General features: G+C 42.9%; 1 protein-coding gene across 5 annotated transcripts in view; it reads right to left on the bottom strand.

The window, feature by feature from the left end:
* uggt2 (UDP-glucose glycoprotein glucosyltransferase 2) overlaps positions 1-14975 on the bottom strand; it is a 386557-nt gene that overhangs the window by 193356 nt on the left and 178226 nt on the right. For all 5 annotated transcript variants that reach the window (XM_043691459.1, XM_043691457.1, XM_043691458.1 and 2 more), the window contains exons 15-16: positions 14234-14319; positions 3319-3454 (exon numbers count right to left, since the gene is read on the bottom strand). In XM_043691459.1, the coding sequence (XP_043547394.1) occupies positions 3319-3454; positions 14234-14319 (222 nt within the window). The remainder of the gene's footprint in view (positions 1-3318; positions 3455-14233; positions 14320-14975) is intronic.

Raw genomic sequence — 14975 nt, 5'->3', positions numbered from 1 at the left:
CGGCGGAGGCGGAGGGATTGGGAATACGGGATGGCATTTTTGCAAGAGGTATGGTGGGAAGAGGTGTAATCCAGGTAGCTGTGGGTCGGTGGGTTTGTAGAAAATGTCAGTGTCAAGTCTGTCGTCACTGATGGAGATGGAGAGGTCCAGGAAGGGGAGCCAGGTGTCGGAGATGGTCCAGGTAAATTTAAGGTCAGGGTGGAATGTGTTGGTGAAGTTGATGAATTGCTCAACCTCCTCGCGGGAGCACGAGGTGGCGCCAATGCAGTCATCGATGTAGCGGAGGAAGAGGTGGGGAGTGGTGTTGGTGTAATTACGGAAGATCAACTGTTCTACGTAGCCAACCAAGAGACAGGCATAGCTGGGGCCCATATGTGTGCCCATGGCTACCCCTTTGGTCTGGAGGAAGTGGGAGGATTCGAAGGAGAAGTTGTTAAGGGTGAGGACCAGTTCGGCCAAACGAATGAGAGTGTCGGTGGAGGGGTACTGTTGGGAACGTCTGGAGAGGTAAAAACGGAGGGCTTGGAGGCCCTGGTCATGGCGGATGGTGGTGTAGAGGGATTGGATATCCATGGTGAAGATGAGGCATTGGGGGCCGGGGAACCGGAAGTCTTGGAGGAGGTGGAGGGCGTGGGTGGTGTCTCGAACGTATGTGGGGAGTTCCTGGACTAGGGGGGATAGGACAGTGTCGAGGTAGGTAGAGATGAGTTCAGTGGGGCAGGATCATGGAATTGCTGTGCTCTTCCAGCACCACTGATCCAGAACATGGCTTTGTGAAGGGCAGGTCATGCCGCACAAATCTTATTGAGTTCTTTGAGGAGGTGACAAGACAGGTCGACGAAGATCGAACAGTAGAAGTGTTGTGTATAGACTTCAGCAAGGCATTTGATAAGGTTCCCAATGGTAGACTCATTTTATAAAGTCAGGAAGCATGAGATACAGGGAGATTTGGCTATCTGAATTCAGAAATGGTTGGCTGACAGAAGGCAGAGAGTGGTTGTAGGTGGAAGGTATTCTGCCTGGAGGTCAGTGTTGAGCGGGGTCACGCAGGGTTCTGTTCTTGGGCCTCTGCTCTTTGAAGTTTTTATAAATGACTTGGATAAGGAGATTGAGGGGTGGGTTAGTAAATTTGCAGATGACACAAAGGCTGGAGATGCCATTGATAGTATCGAGGGCTGTTGCAGGCTGCAGCGTGACATAGACAGGATTCAGAACTGAGCTGAGAAATGGCAGATGGAATTCAACCTGGATAAATGCAAAGTGATGCATTTTGGAAGGTCAAACTCGAATGCTGAATATAGGATTAAAGACAGGATTCTTGGCAGTGTGGAGGAACAGAGAGATCTGCGTGTGCAAGTACATAGATCCCTCAAAGTTACTACCCAAGTGGATAGGGTTACTAAGAAAGCATTTGATGTTTTGGCTTTCATTAACAGGGGGATCGAGTTTAAGAGCTGCAAGGTTTTGCTACAGCTCTACAAGTCCCTGGTGAGACCACACTTGGAATATTGTGTCCAGCTCTGGTCGCCCTGCTATACGAAAGATACAGAGACTTTGGAGAGGGTGCAAAGTAGGTTTACTGGGGGTTACTAAGAAAGCATTTGATGTTTTGGCTTTCATTAACAGGGGGATCGAGTTTAAGAGCTGCAAGGTTTTGCTACAGCTCTACAAGTCCCTGGTGAGACCACACTTGGAATATTGTGTCCAGCTCTGGTCGCCCTGCTATACGAAAAGATACAGAGACTTCGGAGAGGTGCAAAGTAGGTTTACTGGGATGCTGGCGGGACTGGAGGGCTTGCCTTATGAAGAAAAGTTGAATAAGCTCGGACTTTTCTCTCTGGAGAGAAAGAGGAAGAGAGGAGACCTGATTGACATACACAAGATAATGAGAGGAATAGATAGAGTCAATAGCCAGAGACTTTTCCCCAGGGCAGGATTGACTGGTACGAGGGGCCATAGTTTTAAAATGTTAGGAGAAAGGTATAGAGGAGACGTCAGAGGTAGGCTCTTTACGCAGAGAGTTGTGAATGCATGGAATGCGTTGCCAGCGTTGGTGGTGGAAGCAAAATCATTAGGGACATTTAAGCGACTGCTGGACATGCACATGGATAGCAGTGAGTTAAGGGGTGTGTAGTTTAAGTTATTATATTTTACATTAGGATTAAACCTTGGCACAACATCGTGGGCCAAAGGGCCTGTTCTGTGCTGTACTTTTCTATGTTTTATGTTCTACCAATCCCCACAGCAACAAGTTCCGTATCGCACCAATCTCTGCGTAAAGATGCTTCTTTTGAATTTCCAGTTGAATTGCTTGGTGACTGAATTATTTAGATGGTTATGCTCTTCCTCACAAGTGAAAACATTCTATCTCTACTCTTGGAAAACTTCTCAGAACTTTAAAAACCTCTATTAGGATACCAATCAGCTTTCTCCTTTCTAGATAAAAGGGAAGCAGCCTGTCAACCCTTTCCTGATGTTTAAACCCAAATGGCTCAAGTATTCTCTTTCTCCGTCCCTGTCCTGCGTGTCTACATTTTTTTTATATTATGTGACCAGAATGGCCACAGTATCTAATATGACTAAGTATAAGTCTAAGACTCATTTCTACAAAGTAATTGGTGACCAACCGATTTTTTCTACCAAAATGTAGACCTCACGTTAGCTGTGTTGAACTTCATTTGCAAATTAATTGCCCATAAATAACGACAGAATTCAGAATTTTAAACTACATTATATTTATACAATATGGCCCACTGATCCCTTTTAATTAAAAGTCAGTAGTGCAATGTTCACATTCACCACCCTAAACTGGAGTGAATTCTCTGCTTGTTGTTGAAATGGTTACATTTCTACTGTAATCACTGGTGACATGCAAGTTAATGCATTGCCTGAGCCATGAAGACAACAATTATCGGGCCTCCATCTCGGATGCAATGAAACAGGAGATTGACTAATAGATATTTTTAAAGATGGGAGAGTTGGGTGAATGAGCCAGTAATAAGGAAAACTGAACATCAGACTACGTAGCAGTACTGAACATATTAGCAAGTATCATGAAAATCTTACAAAGTCAATGGTTAAATCATAATCAATGAATGGAAGGTGTGCAGCACTGGACATCCCATGATAAGAATGACACAAAGCAAACAAAAAGTGAATCAGGTAGAACGATCAGTTCACTCTATTCAGGGAAGTGGGGTAATAGAAAACCTGATAACCATTTCCAAGTAATCAATCCTATCATTTCTGCGGTATTCAACAAAACCCAGGTCCAACCAACGATTACAATTTATACCAATGAATTCTCTACATACTCACTGCCACTATTGAAGAAAAGGCATGCGAAAGTTCAGAATCTTCGGCTATGAAATTAAAGACTCTCAGAAGAGCAACGCCTGCATCTAGATTGCCATCAATCTCTTCATCAGCATTCACAACAAAAATGAAACCAATTCTAGCAGAGTTAAAGGAAAAGAAAACATTAGAGTTCTCATTAGAATACATTCCCACAGATTTACTTAGATACAGGATTGACATGTATTTTCAAAGGCAAGGACAGATTAGGGATTGTCAACACGGCTTTGTGCATGAGAAATTATGTCTCAGTAACATGATTGTGTTTTTTGAAGAAGTAATGAAGAGGAGTGATGAGGGCAGAGTGGTGGATGTGATCTATATGAACTTCGTTAAAAATCACACAACACCAGGTTGTAGTCCAACAGGTTTAATTGGAAACGCACTAGCTTTCGGAGCGACGATCCTTCATCAGGTGGTAGTCGCTCCGAAAGCTAGTGTGCTTCCAATTAAACCTGTTGGACTATAACCTGGTGTTGTGTGTTTTTTAACTTTGTACACCCCAGTCCAACACCGGCATCTCCAAATCACATATGGACTTCAGTAAGGTGTTCAACAAAATTCATCATGGTAGATTGATTAGCAAGGTTAGATCACATGGAATACAGGGACAACCAGCCATTTGAGCTCAGGACTGGCCCGAAGGTAGAAGATAAAGGATGGTGGTGGAGGACTGCCTTTTTGACTGGAGGCTTGTAACCAGCAGTGTGCCACAAGGGTCAGTGCTGGGTCCACTGCTTTTGTCATTTATATAAATGATTTGGATGTGAACAAAAGGAGGCATGGTTAGTAAGTTTCCAGATGACACGAAAATCGAAGGTGCAGTGGACAGTGAGCAAGGTTACCTCAGAGTACAATGGGATCTTGATCAGATGGGCCAATGGGCTGAGAAGTGGCACATGAAGTTCAATTGAGATAAATGTGAGACGCTGCATTTTGGAAAGGCAAATCAGGGCAGGACTTATGCACTTAATGTTAAGATCTTGGGAGTGTTGCTCAGCAAAGAGACCTTGGAGTGCAGTTTCAAAGTTCCTTGAAAGTGGAGGCACAGGTAGACAGGATAGCAAAGAAGGCGTTTGATATGCTTGCTTTCATTGGTATTGAGTAAAGGAGTTGGGAGGTTATGTTGTGGAGGCACAGGACATTGGTTAGGCCATTTTAGGAATACTGCATTCAATTCTGGTCCCCCTGCTGTAGGAAGGATGTTGTGAAGCTTGAAAGGGTTCAGAAAAGATTTACAAGGATGTTGCCAGGGTTGGAAGGTTCAAGCTAGAAAGAGGCTGCATTGGCTGTGGCTATTTTTCCTACAGCATTGGAGGCTGAGGGGTGACCTTATTGAGATTTATAAAATCATAAGGGGCACTGATAAGACAAGGGCTTTTCCCCGGGGGGGGGGGAAGAGTCCAGAACTAGAGGACGTAGGTTTAAGGTGAGAGGGGAAAGATTTAAAAGGCACCTAAGGGGCAACCTTTTCACACAAAGGGTGGTGCATGCATGGATGGAATGAACTGCCAGAGGAAGTGGTGGACACTGGTACAATTACAACATTTAAAAGGCATCTGGATGCTTATAGGAATTTAGGAAACCTGGTCGGCATAGACAAGTTGGACCAAAGGATCTATTTCCATGCTGTACAGCTCTTTGACTCTGTGACTGATATTTTTTATCCAATTACAAAGGTTTATGTAGATTTCACATTTTCAGGTGCTCATAGGATTAATTTTACAAAACACATTTAACAGATCATGTGGAATCCTAGTTCCGCACATAGAAGCCTAGAAGAAATGAATGTGTAAGAAACCAACAGAGTTCAGCAACCAAGAATGGAGGAGGTAAAAAAGGGAAGTCAGCACCAATTGCTCAGATCAGCTCACCAACCTGGTCTTCACTGGAGCTATGGTTAACAAAATCACAAGTTATGACTGAGGTCTTATAATTAGTGCCTGGCAGATACCACTCAAGATCTTTTTTTTAGCTTATCTGTATGTCAATGCATAGAGGTCCCAAATGATGTGTGGTGAAGATAGGGGAGACAGCTTTCATTTGAGTTCACATGTGACAGGAATACATCAATCAACCCATTCACAGGAATGAAGGGAACCATGATTGGAGGGGACAGGATGTGTAACAACCATAATACAAAGTTCACTTCTCCAATTTGCAGCATTACAGCCCATGAATCAATTTAGCAATTAACAAATTTATTTAAAACATCACTGACAAATTTTACGCAACAACTTGATATGCAGTGAATATTGTGATTCAGTTGCAACCAATAAGTCCTTTTCATAAGAAGGGGTTCACAAGCGTTTTTGTCAAAACCAAAGAAAAGCTAGACTGCCTCATTTGCCTCCAAGTGCGATCTAGTGAAAGCATGAAGGCAAATACATTTAAGTAAAACATGAAGACCATCAACAAAAATTATTTCAGGAGAGCAAAAAGGGGGCATCAGATAGCTTTGCCTGAGATTAGGGTGAATCTGAAGAGTTTCTTTAAGTATGCTAAAGGAAAAAGAATAACTAGAGAAAGAAAAAAAGACCACTCAACGACAAAAGTGGACGTGAATGTGGGGAACTGCAGGAGATTGGCAAGGGTCCTCTATGAATATTTCTTGTCTGTGTTTGCTGTGGAGAAAGACATGAAGATTTGGGAACTTGGGAATGTTAGTGGTGATATCTTGGGGACAATCATTACCACAGTAGAGGAGGTTTTGGATGGAGTAGAATGTATGAAGGTGGATAAATCTCTTGGTCCTAATAAGATATTTTTGCATCATTGTTAGCTGCGGGTGAGATTTCAGAAGACTGGAGGATAGTGAATTTTGTGCCCTTATTCAAGAAGGGCTGCAAAGAAATACCTGGGAGGTACAGGGCAATAAGCTCATGGCATGATTCATGGGGAGTAATGGAAAAACCAAACATGAGGCTAGATGAAGTATTGCAGTGGGTCACATCAATTGTAAACTACATCCTACCCCACCCTTTATGAGCAAGACCGTTTACAAACCAGTGTGAAGACATGGCATTTGATCATACTGAAGCCCATTTTGAACTGAGGGATAAGCTGCTTGTATTTAACAATGAACTGTAAAGCAACAAAATTTGTTGAAATGCTGTAACCAAGAAAAGGTTTTCTTCCTTGTTTTCTTCAAAAAGATTTCATGGGATGTTGGTGCTGCTGGCTATGCCAACATTTATTGCTATTTCTTAGTTGCTCTTGTAGTGATTGGAACAAGGGGTAGGTGGATTTCATTGACTGAAATCCTTGATTGGGGCTGATAACCTAGGCCAATCAGGGAGTCCTTGCTGACAGATATAAACAGGAGATTTTGCCTGCCCCTCTTCCGCGGTTATGTTAGAGCCCGGGTGTCCTTGGAGAAGGAGCACGCGGTGTCGACCAACACCCTGGAGTTGTTCAGAGAGAGGTGGGAGCCGCAGGGAGTGGAGTGCATCATTTCTCCCTCCAATTCTATTTTGATTTAGTCCCTACCCTCCCCTTCACTGTTTTGATCACACAGCACTGTCCCTTGCTGTGAAGGGCAGTGTTTGTCACTGGCCACCCGGGTGTTTTCCTATCTTCCTAGTGGTGGAAATCGAATAAAGATTCGTGCACTTTGTGTCTTTCACTGTGTCTCCCACCTGCACACACACACACACCATGGGTGCTGGGGATAAAATAAGCACTACCGCACTTAGGTGGTAGTGAGGGGGTTAAAGAAAGGAAAAACAAAATAAACAGGAGTGACGTCCCTACCCTCCCCTTCACTGTTTTGATCACACAGCACTGCCCTTAAAAAAAAATAAACAGGAGTCACGTGCCCTTTGATGTGAAGGGCAGTGCTTGTCACTGGCCACCCGGGTGTTTTCCTATCTTCCTGGTGGTGGAATTTGAATAAAGATTGGTGCACTTTGTGTCTTTCACTGTGTCTCACACCTGCACACACACACCATGGGTGGAAATAAATAAATAAATAAATAAGTAAACAGGAGTTCCCTCCAAAAAAAAAATAAAAATAAACAGGAGATTAAGGGCAGTGTTTGTCACTGGCCACTTGAGTGTTTGCGCGTGCAAGGACTAAAAAATAAAAAAAATAAAAAATAAACAGGAGATTCACACAGCACTGCCCTTTGATGTGAAGGGCAGTGTTTGTCACTGGCCACCCGGGTGTTTTCCTATCTTCCAGGTGGTGGAAATTGAATAAAGATTCGTGCACTTTGTGTCTTTCACTGTGTCTCACACCTGCACACACACACCATGGGTGCTGGGGAAATAATAAGCACTACCGCACTTAGGCGGTGGTGTGGGGGTTAACAAAAGAAAAAAAAAAATAAACAGGAGTGTAACAAAAAAGAAAAAATAAGGAGTGTTCCAACTCTATTAAAAAAAAAGAAAAAAAGAGAGAAAAAATATAAACAGGAGATTCACACAGCACTGCCCTTTGATGTGAAGGGCAGTGTTTGTCACTGGCCACCCGGGTGTTTTCCTATCTTCCTGGTGGTGGAAATTGAATAAAAAATTTGTGCACTTTGTGTTCTTCACTGTGTAGAAAAAAAAAGAAAAAAAAAAATTAAACAGGAGATTAACACAGCACTGCCCTTTGATGTGAAGGGCAGTGTTTGTCACTGGCCACCCGGGTGTTTTCCTATCTTCCTGGTGGAAATTGAATAAAGATTCGTGCACTTTGTGTCTTTCACTGTGTCTCACACCTGCGCACACACACCATGGGTGCTGGGGATAAAATAAGCACTACCGCACTTAGGTGGTAGTGTGGGGGTATAAAAAAAAATAAACAGGAGATTCAGAGACTTTCCTCATTCTAGGGACTGCTCTGAACTCATGTGCTGTGTGCATGTGAATAAATGGTGACTTGCTGATGGGATACTGGCCTCTGTGCAGTTATTTCAGTGACAATGAGAGGAAACAGTATGCTTCTGAAGAATATTCACTTGCAAACAAATATCTTTGTGTTGAGGTAAGCATTTCAGGTATCATGTCTTTATTTGGGAAACCTGACTTGATTGATCCTGCTGTCAAAGACTGGGCCCAGTGTGTGAAAATATTTTTTTTTCTGGGCAAATGACATTGGGGCAGATGAAAAGCAATGAGTAATTCTTCTAATGGCTTGTAGTCCCCAGCATGTTCAGTTATTAGGAGCCTAACTTTCACTGAGGCACCAGATACTAAAACATCTCAAAGAGTTGATTTAACTTAGTTGAGGAATATTAAGACACCAACCTCTTCTAATTCTGAGGTTCTACTGGTTTTATTTGGCTGTTTAAGAACCAGGGCAATCTGTATTGGGATTTTTGACAAGGTTAAGATGACTGGCAAAGGCATGTGATTTTGGATTAACCCTGAATGAGATGCTGAGACCAGTTGGTATGTGGGATTAATGATGTAACCATGCAAAAGTCTCTATTAGCTGAAGCTCAACTAGACTTGAACAGGCACTGCAATTACCTTTATCATTAGAAAATGCAGCATGTGAGCTATAGGACATCCCAATGGAAGTGGACACCCTCACCTGTCTGACTGAGCTTGGGGCACACCACATGACTGTAGACAATCACAGAGCCTCATGCAGGGGTCCCAAGGTCAGCCCACGGTTGTGCTGCCTATAGCTTCTGGTCAAATACAGCAGTGGGCCCTTATTCTCAGTGTGTATAATTAGAAGTTGGAACATCATTTACCAGAGGAATTAAGTATTTTCAAAGGTCAGATGGCATTCAGCATCTTTGGACAGCTCCATATCATTCATCATCCCATGGTCTAGTGAAAAGAGTAGTCCAAACGTTCAAGGCAGGCTTAAAGAAACAGCCTATAGCTTCAATCAATACCCAGTATGCCAAGTAGCAAATGTGAGTGCCTTGAACTGCCTCCCATTGGCAGATACACCACCAGTGGTGCCTCTCTTAGAGTCTGTTTTGGGTTAAACTTTCTGGTTTAAACCCTTCCAGTCACTACTGACAATATCCGGTTATGGACACAAAAAGATCCTGTGCTGACATAACTAAACAGCTGGTGGTGATGGGAGAAACAAGGGGGCCAACACAATGAGGATTGACACCTTCTGGACCTGGTCAGACCAGATCACTAAAGAGAATGTATTGCTACTATGGGTAGCAAGCGTGATTGTCCTGAGTAAAGGTCACTGCCATATACTGGCTGAACTCCACCAGGGTCATTCAGAGGTTTCCAAAATAAGGATGTTGGCTAGAAGTTATGTCAGGTGGAAGGATTGGATAACAAAATAACTGAGTTGGTGGGGCAGTGCCCAGAGTGTCAACAAGGACAAAAATTACCAACAGTGCCCCACATTCATGGGAATGGCCAGGTAAACCCTGGACTTGGTTATATGTCGACTATACCAGTCCTTTCATGGGCTCAATTTTCTTGGGACCCATGCAGACCAGTTCCATGGCTTCTATACCAAACTTCATCCCCTGAAGTAAACTGTGTCTCTTGCTTAAGGGAGGCACTTGGCCAGCATTGGTGTTCCTGCTGCTGTTTCCACCCCACACTCAGGTCCGGAACATTAGATTTAACCTGCTGTGAAGTCTTGTCCCCGTCAGCAACTCTGCTGGAGTTATCCCTGTAGTTGCATGAGGGGTTGCCCCATAATTAAACAGGAACTGGGACAGTTTAGTATTAAGTAAAGCTGTCTGCTGTTTTTTCTTTCAAGCCTGCCTTCAACATTTGGTCTGCTCTTTCTGCCAGACATTCTGAATACCCATTCCAAGTGGTTAGATTTGCATAGGCTTCAAGTTTGGTGTAAAGATTTGTAGTTCAGGTGCCGGTTATTGTGGTTATGGATATGTTTGCTGAGCTGGGAAGTTGACTTGCAGACATTTCGTCCCCTGTCTAGGTGACTTCCTCAATGCTTTGGAGCCTCCTGTGAAGTGCTGCTGTACTGTGTCTTCTGGAATTTAGTTGATTCTGTTTCAGCTGCTTGTGTTTGCCGGTTCTGGCTGCTCATTGTAATGGCCAACATATTGGGTCCAGGTCAACGTGCTTTATTGATAGAGTCCATGGCTGAGTGTCATCCTTCTCGGAATTATCTGGCCGTCCTCTGTTTAGATTTCCTATAACTGTAGTGTTGTCCCAGTCAAATTTGTGGTCCCTGTCATCTGTGTGTATGGCTATGGTCCCTGTCATCTGTGTGTATGGTCATGGCATTTAGCAGTGTTCGTGGATACGGATATGGATTGTTAGTTGCCTGTCTGTTTGCCCGATAGTGTTTCATGCAGTCTTTGCATGGAATTTTGTAAATTACATTAGTCTTGCACATGATGGGTATTGGATCTTTTGTCCTAGCCTCACTAGAATGTACGATCAGAACTGACTGACTAACCGAAGAGACACAGCAAATACTGAGAGAAACTATTGTACACTTACTAACAAAGAAAAAAAAATAAAACCTCAACAGCAAAGAGAGAAGCCCTAACAGCACTCAAATGACAAGAACATAATCATAGTACCAGCGGACAAGGGCAGAATGACAATTATCATGGACAAGACGAAATATATTCAAAGCAGAACCTACTTGCAGATACCAACACCTACCTACAGAGAAAGTTTGACCCCACGCCACAGCTAACCAGTAGAATAAACAACATGCTATGGGACCTTCAATAAACCAGACTAATAACCAGGAGTGACCTACAAAGGATGAAACCAGAAAGCAACAACACTCCAAAAGTTTACAAATTACCCAAAGTACATAAACCAGATATACCACTCAGACCCATTGTAACACTGCCAGGAATGCCATTGCATAAACTGGCAAAAGAACAAAACTAAAACATCTTATTAGTGGAACCAAACACTCTGTACAATCATCACAGAAATTCCTAGACAATATCAAGAACATAAGCATGGATAAGGATGAAGCAATGGTCTCATTTGATTTAATGGCACTGTTCACTTCAATTTACAAAAGTCAGGCAACAATGCAAAGTGGCTGAGCAGAAGCTGAGAGCCACATTCAGTGCCCATGGGCGTAGCCTCAACCCGGGACCTTGGGTTCATGTCACACTACAGGAGACCCCACTGCACTACAGACAGACACTCCTACAGACCCTCTCTCATATGCTCACACATGCACCCTCTCACAAACTTATAGCCCTTTACACTCATGCTCACACGCACACAAACTCTCACTCTCTCACAGACACTCATATCCCTCCCCCACCTCTCACCACCACACCCACCTCCCCCCCACACATACACACGCACACACACGTGCATGCATTCATGTAAGTTTGTGGGGTGAATTTGTATTTGCAGAATTACATTTTGTTTTGCTCAAAAACTGCATGAACCCATATAAGATTCTGTAAATTTTTTTTACATTCGAATCAGACTGAACATTGGGACACTGACAGTCTCACACAGGGCACCTCACACATTCAATGCATTATCTGGGCCAATATGGCACCTATTGTTAAAGTTCACTTGAGAATGTAACTTTCAGAAAGTTCTGGAATTTACATATGAAAGAACTAAAACCAACATGGTCATTCTGAAAGATGAGAGACTTAAACTATACAGGTATTTTTCAATATATAATTTTAGTTACATCACACTGTAAACCTTTGCTATAAATTCTGTGTCTTACGATCTTATACTCCACAACCACCTGAAGAAGTAGCGCCCTGAAAGCTAGCGCTTCCAAATAAACCTGTTGGACTATAACTTGGGGTTGTGATTTTTAACTGTGGACAAAACTCTAACCTGGGAGACAACGGCCAAACTCCTGGATGAGAAGAACAGACAACACAATGGGGAACCTATTAACAATGACTGCATACTCAAACTACTAAACCTGTGCTTGACAACACACTTCACATTCGACAACCAAATACATGAACAGATCACTCGAACACCAATGGGTTCACCCATCTCTGGGCTTATAGCAGAAGCAGTGATGCAAAGATTGGAACAAACTGCCCTACCCCAAATCCAACCTAAACTCTGGATCAGATACATAGCTGACACTTTTGTTATCATTAAGAGGAGAACAGAATCGAGAACACACACAGAATCAACAACACCATACTCACAGGGATCATATTTACAAGAAAGGAGGAAACCAACAGAATCACAGAATTTCTTCAGTGTGGAAACAGGCCATTCATTCCAACAAGTCCACACTGACCCTCCAAAGTGTATCCCATCCAGACCCATTCCCCTACCCTATTACTCTACATTTCCCCTGTCTCATACACCTAGCCTACACATTCCTGAATACAATGGGCAATTTAGCACAGCCAATTCACCTAACCTGCACATCTTTTGGATTCCCATTCCTGAATGTGATGGTACAAAGAACACAGAACTGTAAATGCACCACAAAAGTGTACAGGAAAGTCACACTAACCAGGTCCTGAATTACAACAGTAACCACCCAAACACACAAGAGAAGCTGCATAAGAACCCTGTTCAAAAGGGCTACAACACACTGCAGTATTCACAACTTGCAAAGAGAAAAAGAACACACCTCTCCAGAGTCTATGCCAAGGATAGATATCCCTGCAACTTCATCCGCCGATGCCTCACAGACAGACAATGTGACGAGGACATGCCACAACCTAACTCACTCAATATGCTACCTTGTATAAAAATAGTGTCTGAACTGACAGCCAGACTTCTCTGTCCACTGGGATTCATGACAGCCCATAAACAGACAGCCACACTCAGACAACAACTCACCAGCAAAAAAAAACCCTATACCCATCACATGCAAGTCTAACGTAATTTATAAGATTCCATGCAAAGACAGCAAGAAACACTATCCGGCAAACAGGCAGACAACTAACAATCTGCATCCAGGAACACCAACTAGCTACTAAATGCCATAACCAGCTGTCTCTAGTAGCCACACACACAGATGACAGGGACCACAAATTTGACTGGGAGGACACAACCATCATAGGACAAGCTAAACATAAGAAAGGCAGAGAATTCCTAGAAGCCTGGCTCTCATCCACAGACTCTATCAACAAGCACATTGACCTGAACCCAATATAATGGCCACTACAAGTAGCAGAAGTAGCAGAAGTAGCAGAAGTAGCTGAAGTAGCAGAAATGGAACCAAATAAATTCCAGAAGACTCAGTACAGCAGTGCTTTACAGGAGGCTCCAAAGCACTGCAGATGTCACCTAGACAGGGGATGAAACATGTGCAAATTAATTTCCCAGCTCAGCGAACATGCACAGACTTAATTCGGCAAACTCAGGGATAGCGACTAAAAAACTGTGAGCATTCTTCACGACACAGACTCCCAGAAGTATTGGTCACGGACAATGGGATGTCATTTACCAGCAGGGAGTTTGAGTATTTCCAAAAGTTGAATGGCAATCGGCATGTTCAGACAGTGTCATACCATTCATTGTCAAATGATCAAGGGCCAGATGGATCTCACTGACTGAGATCCTTGAGTAGGATTGTTACCTGCACCAATCAGGGGAGCCGTGGCTGACAGGAACAGGAGATCCGGAAAATCTCCTTATTCAAAGGACTGTCTGTGAGCTGACTGGTCAGAGCCCAAGTCCTGTGCATGGGTAAATAAAGAGTGACTTGGTGACAGGATACTGGCCTCTGTGCAGTTATTTCACCCTTGCTGGTGAGCTGCCTTCTTGAACTGCAGTAGACGTGTGTTGTAGGAGCACACTGGGCAGGCAGTTCATTTCTATGACCAAGAAATGGAATGTTTTCAAATACAAAAATTGTACAATTACTGGGTTTTGTCTCTTTTCATTGATACAAGGCAATAAATCTTTAAAATGTTTCTTAATCTATTCACTAAGTTTACATTAAAAGATTACATTAACAAATAAATCATAATAACAGATACTGCACATTAAACTAATCCAGTACCTGAGAGGAATATTGTGTTGATAGAATAACTCAGCCAGTTTTATCAATTGAACTGCTTCTTCCTGGGCAGGATCAATAAACATGACCTGTGGCCGAAAAAGTTAACAATAACATTAACATTTAAAAAATACTAAGGAACATATCTTTGAGTTTATATCAGAACCAAGGAAGCTTGTTCCCAAAACCATACAAATTTTAATACATAGTATGAAAATGATTAATCACTGAAACATCAAATAATTTCACCATAACAGATTGTTTTATAAGATAGAGGATGAGATGTGTTTAATGATTGAGCTGTGCTGAGCTCCACCTAGACTAGTAATGCCACACCCTCTGTGTGGAGAATCAGTTGGAGTCTGGCACAATCTTCTGATGGAGACATAGGAGACAGGTTAGCAAGGTTAGATCTCATGGAATACAGGGAGAACTAGCCACTTGGATAAAGAACTGGCTCAAAGGTAGAAGACAGAGGGTGGTGGTGGAGGGTTGTTTTTCAGACTGGAGGCCTGTGACAAATGGAGTGCCACAAGGATCGGTGCTGGCTTTTTGTCATTTACTTAAATATTTTGATGTGAGCATAAGAGGTACAATTAGTAAGTTTGCAGATGACACCAAAATTGGAGGTGTAGTGGACAGCGAAGAGGGTTACCTCAGTTTACAACAGGATCTGGACCAGATAGACCAATGGGCTGAGAAGTGGCAGATGGAGTTTAATTCAGATAAATGCGAGGTGCTGCAT

Source organism: Chiloscyllium plagiosum, chromosome 6 (assembly GCF_004010195.1).
Source record: "Chiloscyllium plagiosum isolate BGI_BamShark_2017 chromosome 6, ASM401019v2, whole genome shotgun sequence".
Lineage (NCBI taxonomy): Eukaryota > Metazoa > Chordata > Chondrichthyes > Orectolobiformes > Hemiscylliidae > Chiloscyllium > Chiloscyllium plagiosum.
This window is presented reverse-complemented; position numbering and strand designations above follow the sequence as displayed.